Source organism: Colias eurytheme, chromosome 1 (genome assembly GCF_061535395.1).
Source record: "Colias eurytheme isolate Ceu_HAF_F1 chromosome 1, ilColEury1 Martin Lab GWU primary, whole genome shotgun sequence".
Lineage (NCBI taxonomy): Eukaryota > Metazoa > Arthropoda > Insecta > Lepidoptera > Pieridae > Colias > Colias eurytheme.
Window position 1 is genome coordinate 4,354,328 of NC_142980.1, and position 26,418 is coordinate 4,380,745.

At 32.1% G+C, this 26,418-nt stretch overlaps 1 protein-coding gene and 1 long non-coding RNA gene across 2 annotated transcripts in view; one reads left to right on the forward strand and one right to left on the reverse strand.

Moving 5' to 3' along the window:
- LOC149910973 (glutamate receptor 1-like) overlaps positions 1-26,418 on the reverse strand; it is a 147,556-nt gene that overhangs the window by 83,614 nt on the left and 37,524 nt on the right. The window contains exon 2 of the mRNA XM_090101549.1: positions 10,773-10,805. Within this exon, the coding sequence (XP_089957675.1) occupies positions 10,773-10,805 (33 nt within the window). The remainder of the gene's footprint in view (positions 1-10,772; positions 10,806-26,418) is intronic.
- On the forward strand, positions 22,824-25,681 carry LOC149910974 (uncharacterized). Its single transcript, XR_016457064.1, has 2 exons — positions 22,824-22,887; positions 24,821-25,681. It is a non-coding gene; the product is annotated as an uncharacterized LOC149910974 (long non-coding RNA).

Sequence of the window (26,418 nt, forward strand, 5' to 3'; positions counted from 1 at the left end):
AAAAAAAGTACATCTCATAATATGTATAGAAGGCTTAAAAAGTATTTCACATCACAGAAGCATCTTAACCGCATATAGAATATAGGATCCGGTTTATAACGAGAGAAGACTAAAGATGTGATCTCAATAATTAATTAGGCGAGGTGCACATGCACTCCGCTCTCGACAGTGTACACCGAAAACTTTCCTTATTTTTTCACACTCCACATGTCGGTAACGCATAGAGTTTTTGCTCCATTTCTTGTTTTCTATTCCCGAACGCTATTCGGAAACTAAACTACGAAGTTATTTCATTTGCTTTTTTTGGTCAAACGGGCAAGGGAATCTTCAACATTCTTGGATGTACGGTATTAAATGTATCTAGATTTGATTGTTACTGATAATGTAACTATTATAGCTATAGAGCTCGTTACTATTTATGCCTAAAGTTGACTTTTGTAAGGGAGTGAACCTTCTGTACGTAGTAATATTATAATATATTATGTGGCAATGGCCTCGATAAGACAACGGCGTTGTTACCGATTGGAACAAAATTCCTCTTACATAACCCTTTTACCGTCGGGTATTCTAACAACAAAGATTCCAAAATTTTCGCTCTGATCCTAAGGGATACATTAAAGAGCTCGACAGCCAAGCCTCGGGCCAGCTTCTACAAAAGGGCAGCCGGTGACATTTGAGGATGGTAATGTCCTTTAGATTCGTTAGGATTGGGCAAAAGAATTTGAAACAATAATGGGTAAATGTTTCCACCTACGCTCAAATGGGCTAAAAAAATTGTGTTTATAAATGTTATTTGATATTATTTTGTTCTGTATTTGTTTATTCAATCTTACGGAGGTATTTATTTAGTTAATATGTTTAAGCGAACAATTTGTTTTATTTACTTTGCCATTTAAGTGTGTAATTAGAAATCTCTAATAAGAGGTTTCGAAATGCTTTTAAAGGTTTTCTATTTCATAACAAAGGCTTTACTGAAGAAACCTTTACATTTTACCTTTACATTAGGTGATGGATTAATGAAGGCGCTGACCACGTATGACACTTTATTGAAAAATGATACCTGCGTTTTATTTCAGGCTGTTCTTTGACGTTCTATTACAAAATCAGAATCAAATTATTCGTAAAATATAAAACTGGTAATTTTTTATATAATGGAATTGGTTATCATGACATTGGCATTGTTTTATTAATGATATGAATACCAAATGTTAAGTTAACATAATTTGTTGTCTCTACAGTTGGTTTAGTGACGATAGTTGAACGTGACAACGTCCGATTATGCTTCTTTGTCGCTCGTTCCGCGCTCTCGCTTGCACTTCAAGCCTATAGAACGCCTCAGAGCGAGGTAACGCCGCATGAGTCATGTTTTTTCGTGCGTGCAGCCGGCTCTATCGAATTATAAGACGTTGTCACGTCAAAAAAGACGTGTGGCACTCGGGGACTGCCGCGGTAAAGCGGAGTGGAGCGTGGGGAGCGTGAGGTTTTTTCGTTACGGAATTTCTGGATTCGGTCCCCGCGTCAAGGCCCGCGATAGAAGCTATGCAATAGCTTAAAAATAATTAACGTATAATAAAAAGGTGATTTGGTTTCTACAAGTTCAATACTCGTAATTTAATTTAATTTATACATATTAAACAGTGTATTCATAATTTTAATATTTTACAGCTTAGACTTTTATGTGAGATTTAATGCTCGTAAAAATTGTAGGTTAAAAAAAATATATTAAATAATGGGACGTAGGTAAATATCGTACTTTCCTTTAATGTGTATATTAAATACTTGCCTCGATAAAGAAATTTCCATTTAGGTGTCTCCGTGTCTCTAATGGTAAAATACGATTTTATCTAAAATATAGGTATTTTTATAACAAGCAAGTTTGTTACTTTCAAAGGGAACGTATTTTCGCCTTGCGTGTTGTTACACGTTATTTATCACAACATGTATGAAAAATATTAGTTTTTATCGCAACTAATATTTTAAATGAGAATCTCTTTCTTTAGAAAATAGTCTGAACCTTAGAAACAGGCTACTTTATAATATCAAAGTGATGCATTTAATACTCGATTCCTATGATTGATTTAAATGTTCCTTGCTGTATACCTTCCTATAGTCACGTACGTATATAATACTAGCGGTCCGCCCCGGCTTCGCCCGTGGTACATATGAAAAATAGATGTTGGCCGATTCTCAGACTTACCCGATATGCACAGAAAATTTCATGAGAATCGGTCCACCCGTTTCGGAGGAGTATGCAGACTAACATTGTGACACGAGAATTTTATATATAAGAAGATTTTATATATAAGATATAGTAAAAAATAATATAAGAATATTCGTTTATATTAATAAAGTTACCTACTGGAACGAAATTTCATACCAATATTATAGTACGTTTTACGGAAGTATTCCGTAAAGCTCTTTTATTTTGACATCACCTCAATTTACTCTATTTCCAATACACTATTATTTTATCCTCAATCTATAAGACACCTTTCAAACGAACATGATATTATATCAAAGATAGTGTCAATGTTACCACAAAACAATTTAAAATTCCCCAACTCCCTCCCACCGAGGTAATAAATTTTTCAAACACCGAAATGGGGTCACAGAAGTTCGCGATTCATTTCCTATCATTTAATTCGAGTTCAACCAAACAGTAAGTAAGCAAGAACAATGGGAACTTTTGATTGATAAGTTCATAAATCTATACATGGGTTAGTACAAAGTGCGAGTTGGGTGTGCTTCGTAATTTAGTTACGTTATCGGTATTATGCTGCCAATTTATAAAGGTAGAAGATTCTAGAATTTTAACGTCTGTTTCTTTTGCAAATAAAGAGGTATAACATTTGAGTAATATAATATTTGGTGTTCTAAAACATTTTGTTATAAGACATGTTTAGTGTTTCTTGCAAGTAGGTAATTAAGGCGCATACAATTAATAACATTTACCTGAATGGCACATTCAATAACTTAATTATTACAGTAACACTTTATAGTTCGCAATGAAAATTTCGTGGTTGTATAACCAATTGAATGTATATTCATCAATGCAATAAAATCGACCACTAAATATGAGAATCGGTTATACACTGTTCCAAAGTCCAATTTTGTAATTTAACTCTTTCAAGCATTAGAGAAGAGTAAAAGCGAGCATTGAAATTTCCACCTCATAATAGAGTTACTACGTTAAATATAAACCTCAGATTACACGTTTCTAATTAATTTGTATACATAATTAGTTAATACCTACACCAGCCCACTAATATTCGCAAACGAATTGGTTATCTGCATGTCATCATCACTACATAGTATAAAACAAAGTCGCTTTCACTGTCCCTATATCCTTATATCTTTAAAACTACGCAACGGATTTTGATGCGTTTTTTTGATAGATAGAGTGATTCAAGTGGAAGGTTTTAGTTTCTAGACAAAGGCAAAGACGTGCTAGTTTTTAAATATAGCTTTCAATGAAGTTACTTTTATTACTTTTCTTCTTATATTGTGTCTATTTATTGTAATTAAGAGCCCTTGGGCAACATGCACTTATTATGAATTATGACGTTCCAATGTTTTATTGGCTATAAAAAAGTTTTACGTTTTATTACTGTCATCTTTTTCTATGATCGATTTTTCTTCTTCATTTATTGTAAGAAAAAATTGAACTATTCGATAAGTTTATATTTATTAACTTAGTTCTAGTTCATATAAAAATAAGATACTTATTAGAGCTATGCTTATTTCTGGCGGTTAAGATTTTAATAATTTTCAATAGAAATATGGCTTCGGTCACAAGACAAAAGCCGTTATAGTACATAAAGTTACGTAACTTATGAATTTGTGCAATCCAAATTAATAAACTATGAATAGATCACATAATATCATCCCATTCAAATTCAAAATGTTCAAAGTATAAGCATTAAGTAGTACAAATGTTACAATGCTCGTATAACCCATTTTTGAACATACTAAGGGTAGAATACACGATGTCATTAAAGTAACTATTGCATATCGCTAGTGATTCATCTTCTATAATATAATGCCTTTGATGTTTGGAGAAATGTAACATTTCGCAGAACACATTTGAAAGAGTTGATATCTCGATTCAAAATAACAATATGATGTTACTTGGCATTTTTTAGATAATACAACTTACTATTAAATTTAGGAATAAAATGTAATTGAGGAGTACAAATATAATATACTAGCTTTCCGCCTGCGGCTTTGCCCGCTTTGTCTAAAACCTAACAAATTATATATAACATCTTCTTGAATCACTCTTTCTATTAAAAAACTACATGAAATCTGTTGCGTTGTTGTAAAGATTTAAGAATACATAGGGACATAGGGAGCGACTTTGTTTCATACTATGTAGTGATATATCTTAAATTATTACAAATGCATGCATATAGTAAAACATTATCATAATCATTATTCATTATGACAGAATAGCGCACCCCGTGCTTTCTGCATCAATACAGCTGACACTTGCGGACGATTAATACTGTATTCTTGTACACAAATCTTCCTTTATTCCTCCTATGTCCTACCATTATCACACAGTAAGGTATTCCGCTATTACACAGGAAAACAATCCCTACTTCTCAGTTATCACAAGTCCTTTGTCAACTCTGGTTAGATCATTAGCTGCTGCAAACAATCCACTGGATTTATACGTAGCTATGATTGAACATCCTGTGAATGTGTGCAGAATGACGCGGTATTAATCTGTGTCTGTAAATAAATGTGAGGCGTATGTCAGTGTGGCGTCGTCTAGTCTCAGGAAACTGTAGCTGTACATATTGGAGTCACTCGCCAAATATGCCGAAATTAGGGATGTAACGATACATGATTTTGCCGATACGATACCGATACCGATATTTGTAGTAATGTATCGGCGATACCGATACCGATATCGATGGCTTGGTAGAAAAATAAATAGTGAATTATGCATAAAAAGTTACCAACATTTAACAGAGACTCAACTGTTAATCGTATTCTTTTAAATAAAAATGCCAAATCAAAAAACAACAAAACCATTTATTTTAGTATTATTATTTTACAAAGTCAGTTAAACTTTAAGTAATACACATACAATCAGTACCTAATAAAAGTTTACAGTTTACTATTGGTAGAGTTTTTTCAGAAAACAAAGTGCGCACGCGCGGGCGGCCTCCCGCATCGTTCATTGGGCGCGGTTTTTTTAATTGTTTGATATCGGTATCGGTTGTTTTATTATCGGCGATACCGATATATCGGCTTGCCGATTATATCGGCCGATATATCGGTATCGGTATCGGTATCGTTACATCCCTAGCCGAAATATTCCAGTCGTATCACCCTGTATATTTGTAGTGGGGTAATGAGATGTAGCTTGATTTTACTTTGATTTACGGGTGTTCATGTTTTCGGGGTTAAATTGGGTTAAATTTGTTTGTCAAAATGAAATTTAACTGCAAATTGTAATAATAATTGTTTTATTATGTTAAAACATTCGAAGTTGTTGTTAAGAATATTTTTAATATTTTATTTATTGTTTATTGAAAAGCATACATGAAAAGATTCGTCCAGTTATCTACCATATGGTTTCGTTTTCATATTTTATCCCTGCCTATATAAAATAATATTATGCACAGGCAATCTAACTAACTCTACTACTAAGTATAAAATCGACCAATCAGCTTAAAGCTCAAATAAACACCCACTATCCAATAAACAATATTATATAATCGTACATCCAAAAAATCCATTCATTTTTCAAAAACATAAATGCACGTCATTCCCAGATATGGAATATCATGAAAGCCAAAATATTCAGGTGTACTGATAAATGAAGTAAGGTGCTAATTAATTCACCAATCGATGTCGACTCACACTTCTAGCAATTAAAAACGTCGGCTTAATTTCATTTGCAGTAATTTGATTGGCATAATGCAGTACAATAGATCCTCAACGTTAAATGCTTAATTACCGATTGACAAATGACGTTAATTGAACGAATCTTTATAATGTGGGAGCGCATTTTAAAATATTCGATTTTAATGTGTATTATGCACCGTACATTGACGATTCTAGAGTTAGTATTTTAATAGATTTTGATATGTGATCTTAGATAGTTTAGTGTGCAAAAAAATGCCTATTTGATTTTACGTCTCTTTCTTGTACTCTGATTAACAGTGTTAAAATTAAATAGCTTTAACTGGGCTACGTATTGGGCTCCAATTACTACTTCATATCTACAATTAATTCTTCATATTTCACAAAAAATTCTTGAAACTGATATATTTTCGAAAAGTTGTGGCGGCCAGCTGAGCGAGCGCATAACGGGACTACGCGCCCTTCACCCCGCGCCCCGCTCCGGCCGCACACGAGAGTCGTCCGCTACGCTTCGCGGCTCGCGAGCCTTCACCCCACTCCGCGGCGACCAGCTTTAGACGACGGATGTGCGCTCAGTTTTTCTATCCTATTGAATTATTGTAACGTGCGAATAAACGCATCTTCGTGGATGTTTTGAGATTTTATTTCAACGCTCCTCAAGCATCCCACAAAGTAATTGCTATCCGAGTAACACTCGAATTGGAAAACTATTTACTACTTTACTGTATAATATACAGAACTTAGTTGTATAACATTACCTAAGATATGTTTTGCTTCCTATAAAATAGCGTCTATTTACATAACATTGAATTACCAAGTAGTTAGCTATGGGACTTTTTAAATTCAAACAGGTTTTTTATTCGAGTTTTTTGATTGTTATTAAATATGCAAAAAGTTTGGGCAATCAAAAATTTTTACTGTAAAAGTCTTTCATTTGGGACCAATTTGAAACCGGCCGGCGTTTCTTAGACGTTAAGTTTACTTATTATTTTTCTGTTTTATTTTCTGTAAGGACATATAAAAATATTTTAGAGCAGTAGAGAAGACTTCAAATGTGCTATGTTTGTATAAATGTAAAATGTATTTCATTGTGTTTTACAAAATTTGTATGTTAAGAAAGTGAAAATATTACAAACCAAACAAAATAATAAGTGATCAAAATATGTCTTTTTACTTCAATAACAACATGATAATATATTAGTTTACAACATTAAATTATCAGTCCAAACACAGTTTACATTGACAAAAGAGGATATGGAAATAAAAAAGAAATAAGCACATTCTTCCCTTCTTTATACCCCAGATCAAAAGCTCTCAACTACCTTTCTTAAATATGAAATGACAGTTGTTAAATCCCCATTGCAAAAAAATCATTTTTACATACGAATAACAGTTAGTACGTTTATTGCTACATATTAAAAACAAAACTGCATTCAAAATCAAATTCAATTAATGTGTTTAAAAACAATTTAATTACTCCGGCAAAGGTTATTACGAGGCACATTGCCTGAATGACAGTTGACCAGAATTTTCATTAATAATACAGGGTGGCTATAAATGCATATGGTCACTTTAATTGAAACACGACCCACCTTAAAGTGTACTTTATTCAAAATGCTTTAAAATTCATCGCAATAACAATATAGCCACTAGGGTTTTATGTTAAAATTTAAATTCTTAACGATTGGCTTTTATCATTTAGTATAGTAGTTTTTATTACAAGATTAATAATAAAAGACGTTTCAGTTTGTTGCTTTTATGGACTTAAAAACAATAATATGATCTTAGTGATCTGTTTTACTTTATACTTAAAAGGTTATGATTTCAATTTTTCATTTTTATCTTGTATGTTTGGGAGACAATTGCATACAGTTATTTATTTATTTCCTTTCTTATCTGTTATGGTATGTCTTTCTAGATACTTTTTTCGAAAATGACTTATTGCTTTTCAAAAATAAAACAAAATACCCAGTTAACGTTTTAGTTAGTTGTTCTTAAGTTGGTACAAGTACACTTGTAATATTGGAGACGGTTCTTGCTTTTGTCCTACGACATTAATAATTATTCATTTTGTTTAAGAGACATTTCACAAACAACTGAAACATAAACCAAAACTTGCAAGGAGAAATCTAAATATGGACCATTAAAAAATACTACGTTTTTAAAATTGTTAGATATATGAGTGAAAACGATATTCATAATTAAAAATTTCCATAGCTCATATAAGTAAGACCTTTGAATGTCGCCATTACCGACGTACGCTGGATATTTTTTTATTAAAGTAACGGATAGCAAAGGAATATCACGAGCATTAAGACAATCCTAAGCTTGAAATGTACCGTTATGTAACGTACCTTTTTCTCATTTACTTCGAGAAATTGTAGATATGCATTTTAATTACGCCTGTCTTGCTGTTGGGAAATATTAAAAATTCCTTATACAGGGGCAGAGTAAGAAAAATGAAGAGGTGGGAACTTAGTTAAAAATAAGTACAATAATATAAAATGCCACGGTTTATTCTCGTCATGTCTAAGTCTAAGGCTAGACCACCATTTGTTTTAATAAAGTCTGGTGCTTCGAGAAAAATGTGATAATTTATATGACGTACACAGAGTAGGATGGAGCAGAGAAATTGTGAAACTTTTTATGCTTTCAGATAGTGCCTTTTTATTTATTTTCTTCTTGTTACCGGCGCAAATGAACGGCGTCTATTATTATTTTTATTGTATCTTCTTGTTCGATGTTATCGGTGGAGCTGGCGTTTTATAAAATTCTAAACGCTTTCCGATTGAGTTTTAACTGGTTTTAATTTCCAAAATTGAGCATCCACTGTAGATGCTCAATTTTGGAAATTCGACGAATATGTACAACTGATTTGAGAGTAAAGTAGTGAAAAACTATGCCTAAATATTTTCGTAATCCATCCAACACTAAAATTCCTCAAAATTGTACCAATAAAATTTTCCGAAATATGCTTTAACTAATAGCCTTACCGTAGGACGACAGATGGTGTATACCCGATACAACTGGGATACAAATTTTCCTGACCGTCTGTCAGTGACATCTTGGCATCTTTGTTAGCCTCTCCATGCTTCGTTCAAAGTAAGGAGTGGTCGTAAGTCGCACAAACTATGATCACAGTACTATGGTGAGTACACACGAGTGAAAACAAATAGATGAAAGTGGCGTTAATTTGTAAATGAATAGAGTACTAGGGTATCAGGAGGCCGGGGAAAGTATTATTAGTTAGATATTAAATAAAAATTGATTTGATATGTGTTTGTTCGTACCTTATTCTGTAGAGCATTTCTTCTCATACTCAGTTTGTATTATTGCAAAGCGTGAGTTTTGAAGCATTGTGATAAAGTTTTGTTTATTAACGCTCTGTAACATAGTATTAAATGAACTTTGAAAATTTTTATAATCAATAACTCTCATGAAATATATAGGTCGTAAGGGCTATTAATATTTGTTACTATTATCCTAAAAGTGAAAGTGCTACCGAACCCACTGTCACTTATTTCTTAATCCAAATTGTATTGTCTTCTATCTCCTACATCATAATAGCTCAGTTCATACCCGTGACACAAATACAATGGATTAACCATACACTTTATAATCGAAAGGGAAACCTCAAGATTGCGCCATAAGTATAATAATATAATTAATCTCAATATTTGGAATTTAATCATCGGTATACAAATTATGATTAACAGCGCCCTATTAAATTAGTTTCTATAGGAAGATCGTGGTTAACAGGCGTGTTCATAGCTAAATTGAGCGTTGTGTAAGCTCACCGTTTTATACGGGGAAATTTGCGAACGAATATTATCAAGGTTCCGTTTTCATTAACGTCATTATTAAACTAATACTTTGTTTTAAGGCTTCCTCGGTGTAAATTCGTTTGACGGGACCTTTGTTTTAACGCTTGCGACGTTTGCGACTTAATTTAGGTTTAATCTCTTGAACTGTAATAAGCATTAGGACTATAGTGACCTCTTTTATAGGTTTTTTGCTATTGATTTGGATCGGTTTTTACCAATACAAATCCTTGCGTTTACATGCTGTTAGAAGTTAACTTTTACAAGTGAAACTTTTTAAGTCGCGTTGAGAGTAAAATTCAAGGACACGTCATGACAATACCGTCACGTAATGGATTAAGGCGACGATTTCGGTATCTCTAAATTTGCCAAAGAAGTTTCACTTCTGACACGTGTGCTTGGCACACACTCTTTTTTGTATGAAAAAAGAGAGTGTGTGCACAAAACAGATGATCAATAGAAGACGCAATTCTTTCTAACTACACCACAATTCAAGGTCAATCCGTCAGTCGGTCAAACATGTTAATGGCATCACCGTGTCACGTTTTTGTAACCGTTGTAGGGAACAAGCAAAATATAAGAGCGGCTTGTAGTCTTTGTGCTTGCAGAAATGTACACTCAAACTTTTTCAATTCTCCGGCACGGTGAGAGGGCAGGCTCTGTCATTATTAAGCCTTAGGCTCCCTGAAAGAAACTCCTACGTTCGTTTTTGTTCTATCTAGACCACAGGGGTGTTATTACTGACAATATTTCACGGTAAGTATGAAAATAGATGTATTTTTCTTGACTGTTTTCCTTTAATCGGAATGGCTTTATTTGAACGTTAGGTTCATCAAATAAAGCCTGATTGATAATGGTGGTTTCATAAGTTGTAATTTTTGATGTATATTTTGCACATGAAGCTAAAATAGGCTTTTATAATTTATATTATTTTAATATCATTATATCGATCCAGAAAAGGCAATGAGACTGATTTTATGCTACGAGTAGACTACGAAATATATCATTTCAATAAAAATAAGTATAGAGTAACATTATAACCGTGTAAAAGGTTATATGAATTTTTCTACTTACCAAGGGTGACGGTGGCGTGAGGATTCTTTGGACCTGGAACAAAATACATTACATTAATAAAGAAGAATAATTATAGGTACCATTTCCTTAAATTTATTTCTATTAGGTATGAAAATTATTTTTTCTTCAATTAATTATACGTATAAAAAAGTATGGAGTATTTTAGTGCTACGCGATGAGGAAGTAGAATCCTTACTAACTTAATGTAAAACATTTAGACTATAGCCAATTCATATCTACCTATTAAATAATTAATAAACTAGGTTCAGCAATTCCATACATTGTTTTGGACACTTACACTATATTATCATTATAATATTATAACGACAGTACCCGATGCAGGCTACTAGACAGTATGGACTAGAAATTTCTAAACGCATAATCCATAATCAATTTTATACTGCGCCTGAATGTACATTAGCTTAGCTATACCAGTAATTACTTCGATATACCCTAATATTACAGCAAAACAGCATACAATGACATAGCAGACAATTTGTACCCGCTTAGCAAATAATTAACTTTGGGGCCATATTATTATGACCTCTTATTTCCAGACAGTTTACGCCGTGAATTGAAGTGACTGGAAAATTCATATAATACCATAATTAACCACGATCGCAGCAACCAGTAATGGCAATTGCTATCATTATATGAATTTGCCAGTCAGTTCAATTCGGCGTAAACTGTGGAAATAAGAGGTCATAACACGGCCCTAGTACTAATATTTGCCGAAATATAAAGACATAGGCGCACTATTCGAACGAGGGTACCATGCGGCCACATCCCACTTAACTTTGGTCGCCACAACGTACATCTTTATGCTTTAACGGGAGTGCTTATGAATTTAATTAAACCACCCCTTGATGTAAGTACAAGTAAAACCTTAATTGCATTTGGAGCGGAGTAATGAATATGAAATTTGACAGTTATATGTTTCGAGCTTACACTGCTGCTCTTCCTTGCTAAATTAGTCCAATATTAATTTCATTTTAAAGCACAGTAATGTTATACTTATCGTAATATAATGGCAGTTTTAATGGGAAATTAATAATTGCATTACGTTAATGTAAGTACCATACCATATAGCAATCAATTAACGGTTATGAAGAAAATTCATTATGATTTCGATATATTGACATTTCAATTCGATCTGTAAAATTTTATATCATTACTTCTTAAATTGATGAAAAGTTCATTCAAAATGAAACAGAATTAATGAGATTGTTTTTTAATGTTATAAACGGTACATGTTTGTTATGCGTCCATAATATTTCTATTAATACTGATACAAAATATTAATATCAAATATATATTTTCATTCCATTTGTTGGCTATATACTCGAAATACAATACTCTAATACCAAAATGAAATGACTGGAAATTTTATCAAGCATCAATTTATTATAAGCTCATATTATTCCCGATAAGGAAAAACATTTTCTTTTGCGTAGGAGTGATGTTTTTCTTAAACTTTCAAGTGTGGTTTTTTATTTTGATTAATTATTGATATACTTTGATATTAACTCATATTTTTCTGAATTACTATAATTATATATAATCTACAACAAACATTGATTAACAATGTATCTAAAAAGCTTAGAAAAATGCTTCTATCATCAGTGTCAATAGAACCACATAAAACTAGAGAATTATCATAACATAAATGGTTGTATAACTTTACATAATTAGGATTATAACATTTATTTTATTTATTAACACTTTATTGTTCTGGCATACAAATTAATCCTTAAAATTAAAACTTATAACTAGTCCAGCACAGAAGGCGGCCTTATCACTTAAGAGTGATCTCTTCCAGGCAACCTACTGTGTGGAGTAATATTATGAAAGAGGAGGTAGGTAGGAAGTACAAAAATAAACGATGTTTCTTGTGAAAATAAAGTTGATTGAATTTAAGCAACGTTGATAAGAATTCAATACGTTCAAGCGTAAATGTAGACACAAATTTCCTGTTCTTGATATCATATTTGTATAGCCTTTTGTTTGATTAAAACATTAGATGTTTGCCAAGAAGCCAATAATATATTTTATACTTATATACTGAATATAAGTAGAAAATCTAGAAATTAGGTACTACCCAACAGCTGCCATTTATCAAAAAATTAAGACATATTTCAATGTACATTCATATTGATAGTGTTACGTTCTAAATGCTCTTTAAATATCAAAGTACCAAAGAACAAAGAGCAAAAAACCCAGAACCTTCCAGAACAATATAATATAAGCTAATCATGCTCAACTAATTCTTCCGTGTCGAGAACAAATCGTCCGTCAGCTGACAAATTGTGGGCTATTAAACTACATCATGTGACTGTGTAAGCGGCTCTGTACCATGTCTCATTAAGCACCCACGGAATGATTAACAATCTCCTCGTTACTATTAATTAGTACGTAAAGATCATACATTATGTAGACAGGTGCATAGCTTGCGGTGACCGCTGTGTGCGTCATAATCCCGGATTTGGTTTTAATAAGGAATGCGCTTAGTAAAGGATCTTTGGATATTATATTATACAAGTGGTTTAATCGAATTAAATGTTAATGTAGTTATTGAGTAAGCGACTCTACTTCATTTAGAGGTTATCACTTCTTATACCATATCCATAAATTATGTTCATAACATTTACTGTTTTTTTTATGAAGTGGGAGGAAATAGTGTATGTTATAATACAGATTATAAACTATTGTTAGTACCACATTATCCGTTTTCACCGTATTAAACTTACTTTTCAATCATACCGTCAGGGTTTAGACGGAAAAATACTGTACTCAGCGTATTGTGTTATTTATAAAAAATAGTGTTTTATTCTATCATACAAAAACAATACCTACAATATTTACAATCTGGTTTTGTAAAAAATGTCCATTGTCCATTAATAGTCATAAAATTTCATGTCACCCAAAAGGAATTCCAGAGCGAAATATTTTGAAATTCATTCATTTATTAATAAACATATTATCCATATTGTGGTCGTATGTAAAATACGAAATAAGCTGCATAATTAACTCAAGAATATATCTATAAATATTGCGGTAAAATGGTATATGAATTAAAACATAATATTTCACCGTAAATTCCATGTTTTTGAATTTTTTTAAACGCATTTACTTTTAAAACTAGACTAGATTAATTATATAAAAATATTGACTAGATTAATTATATAAAAATATTGTTACGTTCTAAATGCTCTTTAAATATCAAAGTACCAAAGAACAAAGAGCAAAAAACCCAGAACCTTCCAGAACAATATAATATAAGCTAATCATGCTCAACTAATTCTTCCGTGTCGAGAACAAATCGTCCGTCAGCTGACAAATTGTGGGCTATTAAACTACATCATGTGACTGTGTAAGCGGCTCTGTACCATGTCTCATTAAGCACCCACGGAATGATTAACAATCTCCTCGTTACTATTAATTAGTACGTAAAGATCATACATTATGTAGACAGGTGCATAGCTTGCGGTGACCGCTGTGTGCGTCATAATCCCGGATTTGGTTTTAATAAGGAATGCGCTTAGTAAAGGATCTTTGGATATTATATTATACAAGTGGTTTAATCGAATTAAATGTTAATGTAGTTATTGAGTAAGCGACTCTACTTCATTTAGAGGTTATCACTTCTTATACCATATCCATAAATTATGTTCATAACATTTACTGTTTTTTTTATGAAGTGGGAGGAAATAGTGTATGTTATAATACAGATTATAAACTATTGTTAGTACCACATTATCCGTTTTCACCGTATTAAACTTACTTTTCAATCATACCGTCAGGGTTTAGACGGAAAAATACTGTACTCAGCGTATTGTGTTATTTATAAAAAATAGTGTTTTATTCTATCATACAAAAACAATACCTACAATATTTACAATCTGGTTTTGTAAAAAATGTCCATTGTCCATTAATAGTCATAAAATTTCATGTCACCCAAAAGGAATTCCAGAGCGAAATATTTTGAAATTCATTCATTTATTAATAAACATATTATCCATATTGTGGTCGTATGTAAAATACGAAATAAGCTGCATAATTAACTCAAGAATATATCTATAAATATTGCGGTAATATGGTATATGAATTAAAACATAATATTTCAACGTAAATTCCATGTTTTTGAATTTTGTTATACGCATTTACTTTTAAAACTAGACTAGACTAAGAACACAAAAAGTCCTTTGAGCCGAGCTAGGGTTTTCCCGATTAATTATATAAAAATATCTTATAAAAGCTGATACCTGAACAGTGGATCCTCAGTGGGCTATTCTCTGAAAGGAAAACTAAATGACGTGTCAAAAACATTAGGTACTTAAAAGTTCCGAGGGAATTTCTGGACGAGCATGAAAACCTTATTGAAGAGAATTTTTCAAAGAAAAATTTCCAGGTAGTTCCTTTAGTGGAGGACGCAGACAGGTAAACGAATTCTAAACGGTCTTAAGTGTTCTGAAGCATTCTGGGACACGATTGAAGCTTGCGCTTACATAGGACTGTTTTTTCGGTTCTAATGTCTGAATAGAGGTTTATACTTATTTTTATTAGTATGTTTCGGTCATGGTTAATTTTTTGATGCAATTTTGTACTTATGTATGCTTCATTTTGAATTGTGTATAAATAGTGACTATGTAAATTATAAATTTACTTGTAGGATACCGTCGTAGTAAGTTACGTCTCTTGAGTGAAACATCATACGTAAATCTGTATTTCTTATGTTTGAATTGTACATAATCAGAACAAACATTGGATCACGCAGTTGTTTAATGCCAACAGAAAAAAACAGCAACGAACAAAGTTTACACGTTATTGTCTAAGTTTTTTGCTCAGACATAATGCCGGTTCACAAAAACCGGGCAGCGTAGCGTAACGTATAACTACGACTTTGAAATATACCCTCAAGTATGATTCTACCGACAATGCGAGAAGCACTTTTAGTTGAACTCATAATTTACTTCGCTTTGTGATTTTTCATCGCGCCGACGAGTCATTTGTACAAACCGAACCCGGGTCACTTTTCAGCCGCGACGCCGTGATTTTGTGTCAATTTTCCTTCTCGAAGTTATGAGTACTCTCATGTTGAGTGTTTTTGCAAGATGTTTACTATTTACCCTTGGTGGACGATCAGGACAACATTTCTGAATTTACTTTCTTATACCTAAGAATTTGCAGTCACACACTAAACAATTTATGCTTCGTATGTATGTCTCCCGTTTCGTTAAAAATGTTTGGATTCAGAATTGTAAATAGTAAAACCACAATACTAAACCTAAATATAACCATTAACCCATCTTTTAACTGTGCAGTTAAACCACTGTGGAAATGTAAGTCAAATATTACGTAAATTACGAAAATAGAGAATAATAAATCCACACAATATGCATTACAGACATCGATACGTTTACGAAATTGCCAAACGGAAACGTTCATGTCCATTAAAAACTTTGGATGCACATCCAAGCTATCTGTAATCACCGAAACGATTTGAACGTAGGAACCATGTAGGAACTGAACTTTTCTGACGCCCAACTCATTAATTCGTTTTGCCCGCATGACGTCCGTATGTTGATCCACACATCGTTAGGAAATTTGTCAAACTAATACAAAGTTCCATCAGATCCGGGCTCCGGCGTGTTTCCAAAATCTCAAATGTTCGGCTAATTAATGAAAACTATTGTCATGAGCGATCTAGATAAAATATCGGGGTGGTTTTTGTGAACTGTGTGAAATAAAGTTTATGGAAAGGGAACTCGAGATAGTACCTACGTATCTATTAGAGTTTCGATTGATATGCAATTAATTGTTTGTGCAATTTAGTTTTTCAATACGACGAATAGGTCCATTACAAAATAAGGATATACTTTGTCGGTAATCAGATTTCATCATACAAGACTTGTATTAAGGTACTTGTCATAGTAGTATTCATTTAATGTATAGTTAAAAATTGTGTAGCATATTTTTATAACTCATTTAATTTAAGAATATCGTCTTAAATGTAGTATGTACTCAACTCTACTATTTGTTTTGTTTACAAGGGATACACTGAAATGTATTCAACCCCGTTACTAGGTCAACATAGTAAATTAATCACCAGCATTCTGAACATAGTTTCCAAGTATTTTAATCAATTGTCATTAAGCAACCGAATGAAGTGGAGCTATTCGTAGTTCGCAAGCGTCTACAGGTGGTAAACGTTTTAATTTAGCTGCATAATACAACTCGAAACACTTTATTATCTTGACCTTGTTGGGCTAAGTATCCATTAAGCGTGATAAATACATCATTAGTGAGGCTGTGGTGAAATATTATTTCACAATTCTGAAGTGAAGGTGAGTACTTAAATTTTAATGATTATGATAAAAACTTCCGTCGTGAAGCTCTTACAGAAACTGTATTCAAATGTCTGAATCAATGTACTTAAATTTGGGAAGGTTACATTATATCTAGAACATTCAGAACAATCTACAAGATGCTAATAAAATGATGTGAAGCCCATTAACGTCAGAATGGGTCCTCATTCAAATATTCTGGTGAAATAGCGGGTGAAAAGAAAGCTAAAAAACATTATGTTCCGCTTATACACTTACGTTAATAAGGCAACGTTTATGCTGAAAAGTACATAATTATCTGAAAAGATTCTCCTCAGTTTACAAAACATATTACGACAAAAATACTGCAGATAGAGTTGACGACAAAATCCGGCTAGAATTTTTAATTCATATCCAATCAGGTAATTAATCACATTAAATAATACAGCTAGATATTAAACAACAAGGTTTTGTGCATGCAAAGTGCATAATTTTTACTTTATTCCATAGCACCAGAAATAGGAACGAACGTTAAGTACTTAGTTTTATAAAAGGAGGTCAAATACAATTAGAGCAGTCGAATTGGTGCATAGGGGAGAGCTGTTCACGTTTATAAGTTTCGCAGATAGAGGGGAATATTATCAAATTGAAATATAAAATTGTCTGGTTCAGAGGTGACGTTAATTTTTCACACGGATTTTAGTCTGCTCTAGTTTTAAAGTTTCGTACCAGATAGTCCATTTCACAAAAATACTAAGTTTTATTAATTCAGGTAATGGTGTAATTAGGGCTAAGCTTATAGGATTGTAGGACGGGATTTGGTTTTATCTTCTCAGAATGTAAATGTAATAGAAATCTTTGATACTGAAAGTCATTAAAATGTTCAATTAACCGCAAAAGTGTTTAAAGGTATAGACGAGTCCTGAGAGACATCTCAGTCCTAGTAAATGTCCATAAAAATTAAATTACAGTTAAGTTAATTTCTGTAAATAAATCTATCTTCGGCCTTCGAGGGGTATTAATGGCAGCAAAAAGGAGCAAGAGCAAGGGATCAAATCTCTTTTGCTTCCGACTTTTCACTGCATATCGGTTCTAAGAATTGAACCTAGCGAAACTTTATAGATCTCCTTTTGCAATACGTTTAGATAGGATTACCCGAATGGCATTCTAGGGTTCATGTCAACCCCTGTTTACTTGATAATCTTTTATTATATTTTGATAAAATAAAACTATAATATGTGTTTCAAAGACTTAAAATAAAGCATAGGGTATAAAAACATGTACAAGATGAGATCATGAGAGCCAGAGCAGTAAGCCAGTCAAAGTATTATTTTTAGAGTTCTGTCAGCCTTATATTGACCATGGTGATATTTTTAAGCCAGGTTTATAATTTCAGAATATCGTCAAGTGGGAACAGTCAGTCTCACTGAATAAAATAACATAATATTATTATTAGCGGGTACAATGTAATTGGCCCATTTGAGGGGTGAAATTAAATGGCTTATCTACAAAGAATATTAGACAATTTTAAAGAGAAATGGTAAAGGGGTGCATAAAAAGTAGTTTACCAGGTAACTACCGAATAATACGAGGATTCCCATTTTATTAATTATTGTACGTGTGAGATGCGAGTTTCATGTAATTTTATTTCTAAATTGGCAGAAATGGCGTGTGAATAACACAATAAATTTTGAATCAAGTATATTTAAGCTCAAATAACGGAAAATGTTAATGATTGTTTTATTTGAAATCATTTTACTGTTTTGTGACTGTCAACATAATATTATCTACATATTAATCACTATACACATTTCTACAATAACAGTATAGTTTTATTATAATGAAGGGTAATTTGAAAAGACGTAAATTTATGCGGAACCGCAAAATTTACAGATACCGTCTCTTTTTATTGTTGTTAATGGTTTTTAATTTTCAGTAAATTTCATTCACTCCGTTTTCGTTCGTTTCACTTGCGTCAAGTAAAAGCCGTATTTTCTGTGGACTTAAAATGAATCTAATTACGCCTTAAATTTGGGTTACTTAAATTAAGTTTCCGTAAATTGTATTACACTTAAAACTCTTGGTTTTTTCAACCGTAAAACGTGGAAATGAGGTGTTTGAGTTTGGTACTTAGTAGCATGTGTTTTTATATTACTGGCAGCTTAAATTGTGTAATCATGTGTTTGGTATACACATATTTATTAAATCCTTTACGCAAAATCTTACATACAAAAAGTAAAAAGGTCATTTGACTACAGTTCTAGGAAATTATCAATGCCTGGCTATTGATTCAGCTTGACCATAATGTGTTTATAATACTACTAATTACACATATAGGTCGGTAGCCTCAATCCAAGCATGCATGGGCTATTACTTAGCGTTTATCGAACTGATTGAATAATAATTCGGTTATCGGGTCACCTTGAGACGTAATTTATCATATTTCGTGTCCCGAACACGCTTGGCAATCAATGTGTCAGCTCAGTTAATGTGTTGTGGACTTTATTGATGTAAGTCTGGTACGAATTACATAATGGTTTATAACTATTTTTTTTTATATAGGTTACACAAAATTTTGTTAGAAGTACACAAATTTTTTTTTGAATATCCAATGTTGGATAGGTATAACCTAGATTTCAAAAAGTTAAGAAAACAATTTCACAATTTCTATCTAATAATTTTACTTGATTAAAAACTTTAGTTGTTATTTCTAAAAGGGTCACTTTAAATATCATCAATACATTATAATAAAATTGTAGAAAAGTAGTGTCTGTACAATTGAAATATGTAAAAAAAAATAGCAGGTGTTATTATTTAATCGTGCCCGAATCCAAAACTGTTGTTGAAAAAATTTTTGTCTGTTTGTCTGTATGTTTGAACACGCTAATCTCAGAAACGGCTTATCCGTTTTTGATGCGGTTTTCAGAAATATATTGTGGTAAGCTTCATTTAACATTTAGTGTTTATTTCATGTTAATCGGTAAATAAATAAAAAAGTTATGACCATTTAAGTAATCACGGCGAACATTTGCTACGGCATTCTATTGATACACTGTACAGTGTACGATAATAACACATAAAATATAAATTTATTACGTAAGTTATACGCTACAGTTATTCCTTGACAAGTCCAGATTGTCATATCGAAAGTCCCCAAGGGGGGGCGGGGTAAGCTGAGGGTGCAGTAGGGGGGGAGGAGTTCAAAGGACCTTTATTTACATTTTTGCTCAGCCTAAAACCTGCACAAATTGCATTATTAAGTAATTACTTCTAGGTAAATTTTCTACATAAAATTTCCTTTAAATAATGTCGTAGGTACGTATTATATTTTTAACCCCCGACGCAAAAAGAGGGGTTATGACCACGTGTTATGACCGCTATGTGTGTTTGTGTGTCTGTCTGTGGCACCGTAGCCCGCTAACGAGTAATAAGAATTAGATGCAGTATTTGTGAGGGGGAATATTTTCCGACGCTGGTTCTTAGACATAGTTTATCAAAATCTGTTCATCCGTTTATTATATATAGGGGTAAAAGTGGGAATGAAAAAAAATTTATTACTAAACTGAGCTAAAAAACTTAGCTGCAAAAGAGTTCAAAATTTCCAGGGTATGGCTATCCTCCCGCTGCCATATCCTTCTACTTTCACAGACTTTCAGCTTTTCCCTTTCACCTCTAGTAAATGGCAGAACCGATTTAATATTTGAGAACCATCAAATCAAAATATTTTATCCTTGTTTCCTCTGGTAGCTACCACAATCGAGAGTTTCGTACATGAAATTATTGGGTATCTCATCAAAATAAAGCTACTCACGAAAAATTAGCTTGATAGTAATCACTTGCAAAAATGGGCGATGGATCCCGGACTATAACGTTAAAAAGCTACTTAATGCATGTGTCCCGAAATAAAGGGTAATCTCGAAAGTAGACGGGAAGTATTTGCAATTGAAATAGTGTGAACAGCTGTAAATTCAGCTATGTTTACAAAAGGCTTAAAACTGAGCATGTTTGAATATACCTCGCTTTGTAGTTTAGTCTTTTCTGAATAATCAACATAACCTCTTGAAAACGGAACACTTTTGAAACTCTCCGGATTATTTATTTAAATCTTGCCTCGCCTTGCGAAATTAAAATATCGCGTTTTTTCTTTTAAACATATTCATTGTTGTGATAGCGGTACAATGTAATCGTGTGTTTGTTCAGTATATAAGCTGAGGAATTGTCGTAATTTTTAATCTGGATGAGTTTTATCATTGAAAATACATACAAAACTTTGTACTTTTAACTTGGTATATGACGATTTAAAACTGATTGTTTTAGTTATATGTATAGACTGTGGTATAGACCGTATATAAGAATTTACTCAGAGCGTATGAAAAGTATAACCGCATGTAGTTAGTATCAAAATTAAGGACGAAATAAAGCTTTGCAGGTACCTTACCTACGGGCAGGGGACAAATATTTTATTAATAACATCAATTCCATGCTGTACTATAGTATTATTTCACAGGACTATACCTAAATTACATTTTGTAATAAGCTTTTAATACATGAATCAGTCTATCGGATTTTCAGTGACAAAGACATAAAATTCCAACATTAGGCCGTGAACACATTGAAGCAGTCTGTGGGTTCGAAGCACCTTTTTTGAATAGCGAAGAAGCATTTTTCGGTAGAATGAGCTTGGCTTTTCCGATGAGTTCATTCGTATTCATTTGCTTAGTGTATTCACACCATTAGACAGGCTGTATATATTGCAACTGATAGAATGGAAAACATTGGAATACTTGGCTTTTATTTTCATACTTCATTACTCTGATTTGTGCATATTTACTAATAACAAGTTATTGCTTTTCTTGTGGGTATTTCACGTTATCGCGGTAGAGTTGTTGCCCATACATTTTGACCTATTTCATCTCCTGCAAATAAGACCTAGGTCCTAGGCTATTAATGTTGTGGCTATGCGTTTTCCAAATATGAACTATAATTTCGGTTGAGTTCTATTTCAGCAAACTGTGTATTTGATATTTTTAGTTTTATAGCATTCAAATGCTTTATAATTTATATAATTTTTTATTTAAAAATTCGCTCAAGAGGGTCTGGGGTGTGCCTTAGACACTTAAAACCGATTTTTTTAAAATATAAAATGTTAAATTTATTGATTCTTTGCAAAATATAATATATTTCATATGGTTTCAGGATTTCACACCCAACGTACGGCCATCGGCTTTATACAGAAAAAGTTAATAAAAAAACGAGATTGAAGTTTAAATCGGAATAATATTTATTTCATACACTATCTTTATTTTGACGTGGTGGCAATATGAATTGAACTTTTGCTAGTTGTATATAAACTTTGTAAAACATGTTATCATATCGATTTCAAATTAAACGTAATCCTTTATGGACAAAAAAGTGAAATATTTTAAAAAATGAATGCGCAGTTTAAATCAAAATATATTTTTGCATATTTTGACGTGTTTATAATATGAATAGAATGCATTGTATATAATATAGCACATAATAATGAGCTTGTACAATAAGATATTATTCATGGATTTGCCACTACAATAACAAGAAGAAAAATGTTTTTCACAATAATGAATTTAATAGCACACACACACCCACACACACATGATATTTTTCTCAGTAATGTTTGTGTGGAAAAAGGTGGATGTTGAAAAATTCCCAGCTTCGGTTATTTCTTATACTCGTGCGAGTGTTGGCGAAGGGCAGACATGTCTCGTTTTGTATTCTTTTTCTATATTGTGATCATTCTCCTGGAGAATTTCATAGTAAGTTAAATGATGAATATTTTTTGGGATAGAAAAGTTTGTTTGACATTGACAAGTGTTTCAAGAAGTTTTTGTTAATATTTTATTGGAGTTTAAAGCGAAAAAAAAAAATTTTTTTTCATAAATTTTCAAGAATAACTTTTTATGATGATTTTGTAGCTTTTTTTATTGCTTTCAATTGAAAGATTTCTTCACTTTCCTTTTAAGCTCTTGTAGCCAGATTTCAACCTGAGGAATTTCCTTTGATTATTCTCTTTTTTATAACCATATTCCATAAAACATTTCGTTCGATTTTTGTATAGTTGTATGCGCTAATCTCAAACACAGCTAACGGCTTTTTGTTGCAGTTTTTTTAATGGGTTTTTAAACAAAATTTCCGATAATTTAGAAAAAAATATGGTGGGTTTACAAAAATTAATTTTGCGTCATCGTAATAATTAATCCAAAAAGTTTTTTTTTATATAATTTTATGTATCTAATTTATAAAGTTCCTACTTACATTCAAGTGGGAATTAAAAAAAATATTTGATACTTGCCTCCGCGTTACGTCTATAATTATTGTTGCATAGGTCTTTAAAATTTAGACGGAGGTTCCTTACTTCATGATTTTTCGTAATTTCGAAAAAAAAGTTGATGAAAAATTATTTTTGACTCGGGTTGCTTTATCAAACTAATGGAGGAAAAATTTACTATTTTATTACACCAGTTGAAAAACACATAATATCTATAGATAAATAAAATTTAAAAGTAAAGTTATTACAAAATATCTGCTTTTTCCCAAATAATTTTGCACGCCTCATAAGCGAAGCGTTGAGGTGGGTACTACCTGTCACTTCGCGCAAAACATCTGATTTTTCAAACTTAAAATGTCTTTATGTATCATACATTGCACTTGTAAGATAATACATACACACACATATTAAGAAAAAACACTATTTTTAACGTTCATGATATTTTTGATGTCATTTTTGTTATTTAAACTAGTTAAAAAACAGTTTAAAAAAGTTCTGTCTTGGACGTCCGTGTGTCTGTATGTGCGGATCCTTTTTCTTGTTAACACGATAGCGACCCAAAACACTTTACTAATCGAGTCTTTTTTTTTCTCTTACGCTTGAGTATGCTCAGGAATAGAACCCTTTCATTTTTCAGGGTCTGATTCGATGTGGTTTAATTGTTATTAAATAAACAAAAATAATAATTAATAAATATTTATTAAAAAAAAATTATGAGGCGTGCACTTTTGGATTTTCCAAATTATTTAAATTTATAGAATAAAAAACATATTCAAACTTTTTTTGTCTTTCTATCTGTATATCTGTATGCATTTCTAGACAGTAAATTAGACAGTAAATTGTTGCAAATAAATAAAGGAAAAAATTGAAGACAAATTCTAATAAACACCTATGATATGTTAACATAAATACATCATTATAATATTATGACCCTGCGATACCTACGCGAGTGGGAAAAGCGTCTAATTAACCCCTACGCGAACGAAGTCAAGGGTAAAGCCAGTCTATCATAAAGGTCATAAATAAAAAGTTACGAATCAATTATTTTTGTAAGTTAAACGATAATTGCTTAATAACTTTGTTTTATTAATTACTAGCGGTCCGCCCCGGCTTCGCCCGTGGTACATGTTTACGTTTTCTCTACATAAGAACTATCCTCGTACTTCAAGGAATATAATAAAAAAAGAATTATCGAAATCGGTTCAGCCGTTCTCGAGTTATGCGCTTACCAACACATTTTGCGATTCATTTTTATATATATATAAGAAAGATTAGTGACGCAAATCAATAAGTATGAAAACCACAGACTATAACTAGTGACATTAGAGTGACCAGAGACGGATTTGACAAAAAAGGCGGCTATTTCAAATTAAAAGTTTCATAATATTGTTACTATAAATATTATTAATTGTTCGTTTCAGGTGAGCGCTGATCACTATGATGAAAAGGCCGTCGACGGAATGATTTTGAAGATGCTCTGGGAAAAAGTTTACGCTAAATATGACCCTAAAACAAAGGAACAAGTCATCAAGTCGATACGAAAAGGCAATGACTACGATAATTTAGTAAGACAGCTCACGAGAGTGGACAAGTCGAAAGCTAAGAAGATCATTAATTTGGTAGCAGAAGTGATGCTGGTGTATATTGGTTGAATATTGAATTATTTTCTTTTTATTTTATAGATAATAAGCCTGGATAGTGGATATCCATAGTTTTGTAGTTTATGCATTTCCATACAAAAATTCCAATGTAATACCTGAAGGTGTAGGTAGGTAATTGTTTACGCAGACAGAGGCCGCGAAAATCCAGAGGATTTCAAAAAATCTGTAAATTTTCTTATTTCATTTTGGCATGCTTTTATCCTTTTAGCCGACATTATTCGGAAAACCTTTATTTATTCAATTTTTCGTAACTCGACGCGATATTGTTGTGAAATTCTCTGCCACCGCTTATTGTAAGAATGTCATTCGTAGAACCACTGATTTTCTGATAAAGCATTATTGAACGATGTTTTGATTGCATAGAAAGATTTGTTCACCTTCAGGTTAAATTGCATCATTGCATAATAAGTATTTTAAGAATTTTTAAGTTGTTTTAAATGAAGATGTAAGTATGAAATAAATTCAAAATCTTTATGTTATTATCTGCTGTTAAGCAGTAATAGTTACAAAAATACAAAATGTTATTACTCATATTATTTTATTCAAATCAAATCAATTCAAATTTACTAGAATTTGTTGGTGGTGGTGGTGGATGATATTAATTATATGTTTGAATGGTTACTTTTGTGTTTTTATTGTAAAACTAAGTTTTTCCCTTTATTAATTATGAAATCTCACGTATAATTTTGAAAAACATTGATTTGGCTGAAGATGGAGGAGGTGATGTTTAATTGATGAAATAAATCGCGACGACAATTAGGCGATCGTTTGAACATTATATCTTAAAGTAAATATTATGGTATTTTATTAGTTACATGCGCTAATAAGCACGGCGAATAGGATAATCTTCTCTATTTGCGAAATAGACAATTTTTAAATAGCAAAAACTAAAAAGTATAAATCAATACGCACAAAACACTATCTTAATTTATGTTATCACTATAGTATGTACTATTTAAATAGTGACAGAAATTCTTTTGCTAAAATAACATTTATAAAATTTCCTTCACTCCGTACCTCGTACCTCATTCTTCAATTTAATTAATGTAATTGTTCGCAATTATCATTATAAAGTGTTCTGAGTATTCCTTTGAGAATAATCCCGTGATGTGGTGAGACTACCGATCCATTTCGTTACGACGCTTAGGAAATAAATTCATTAGAGTAAGTTGATAATGTAATTTCTACCTTTGATTCTCGCCTCATTAACTTTACCAAACAACTAGTTTCATTCTGTACTACTCAACCGATTAATTCCACAGTCATTTATGATACCTCTATAATATATCACTATCCATACTATAATATTATAAATGCGAAAGTAACTCTGTCTGTCTGTCTGTTACTCAATCACGCCT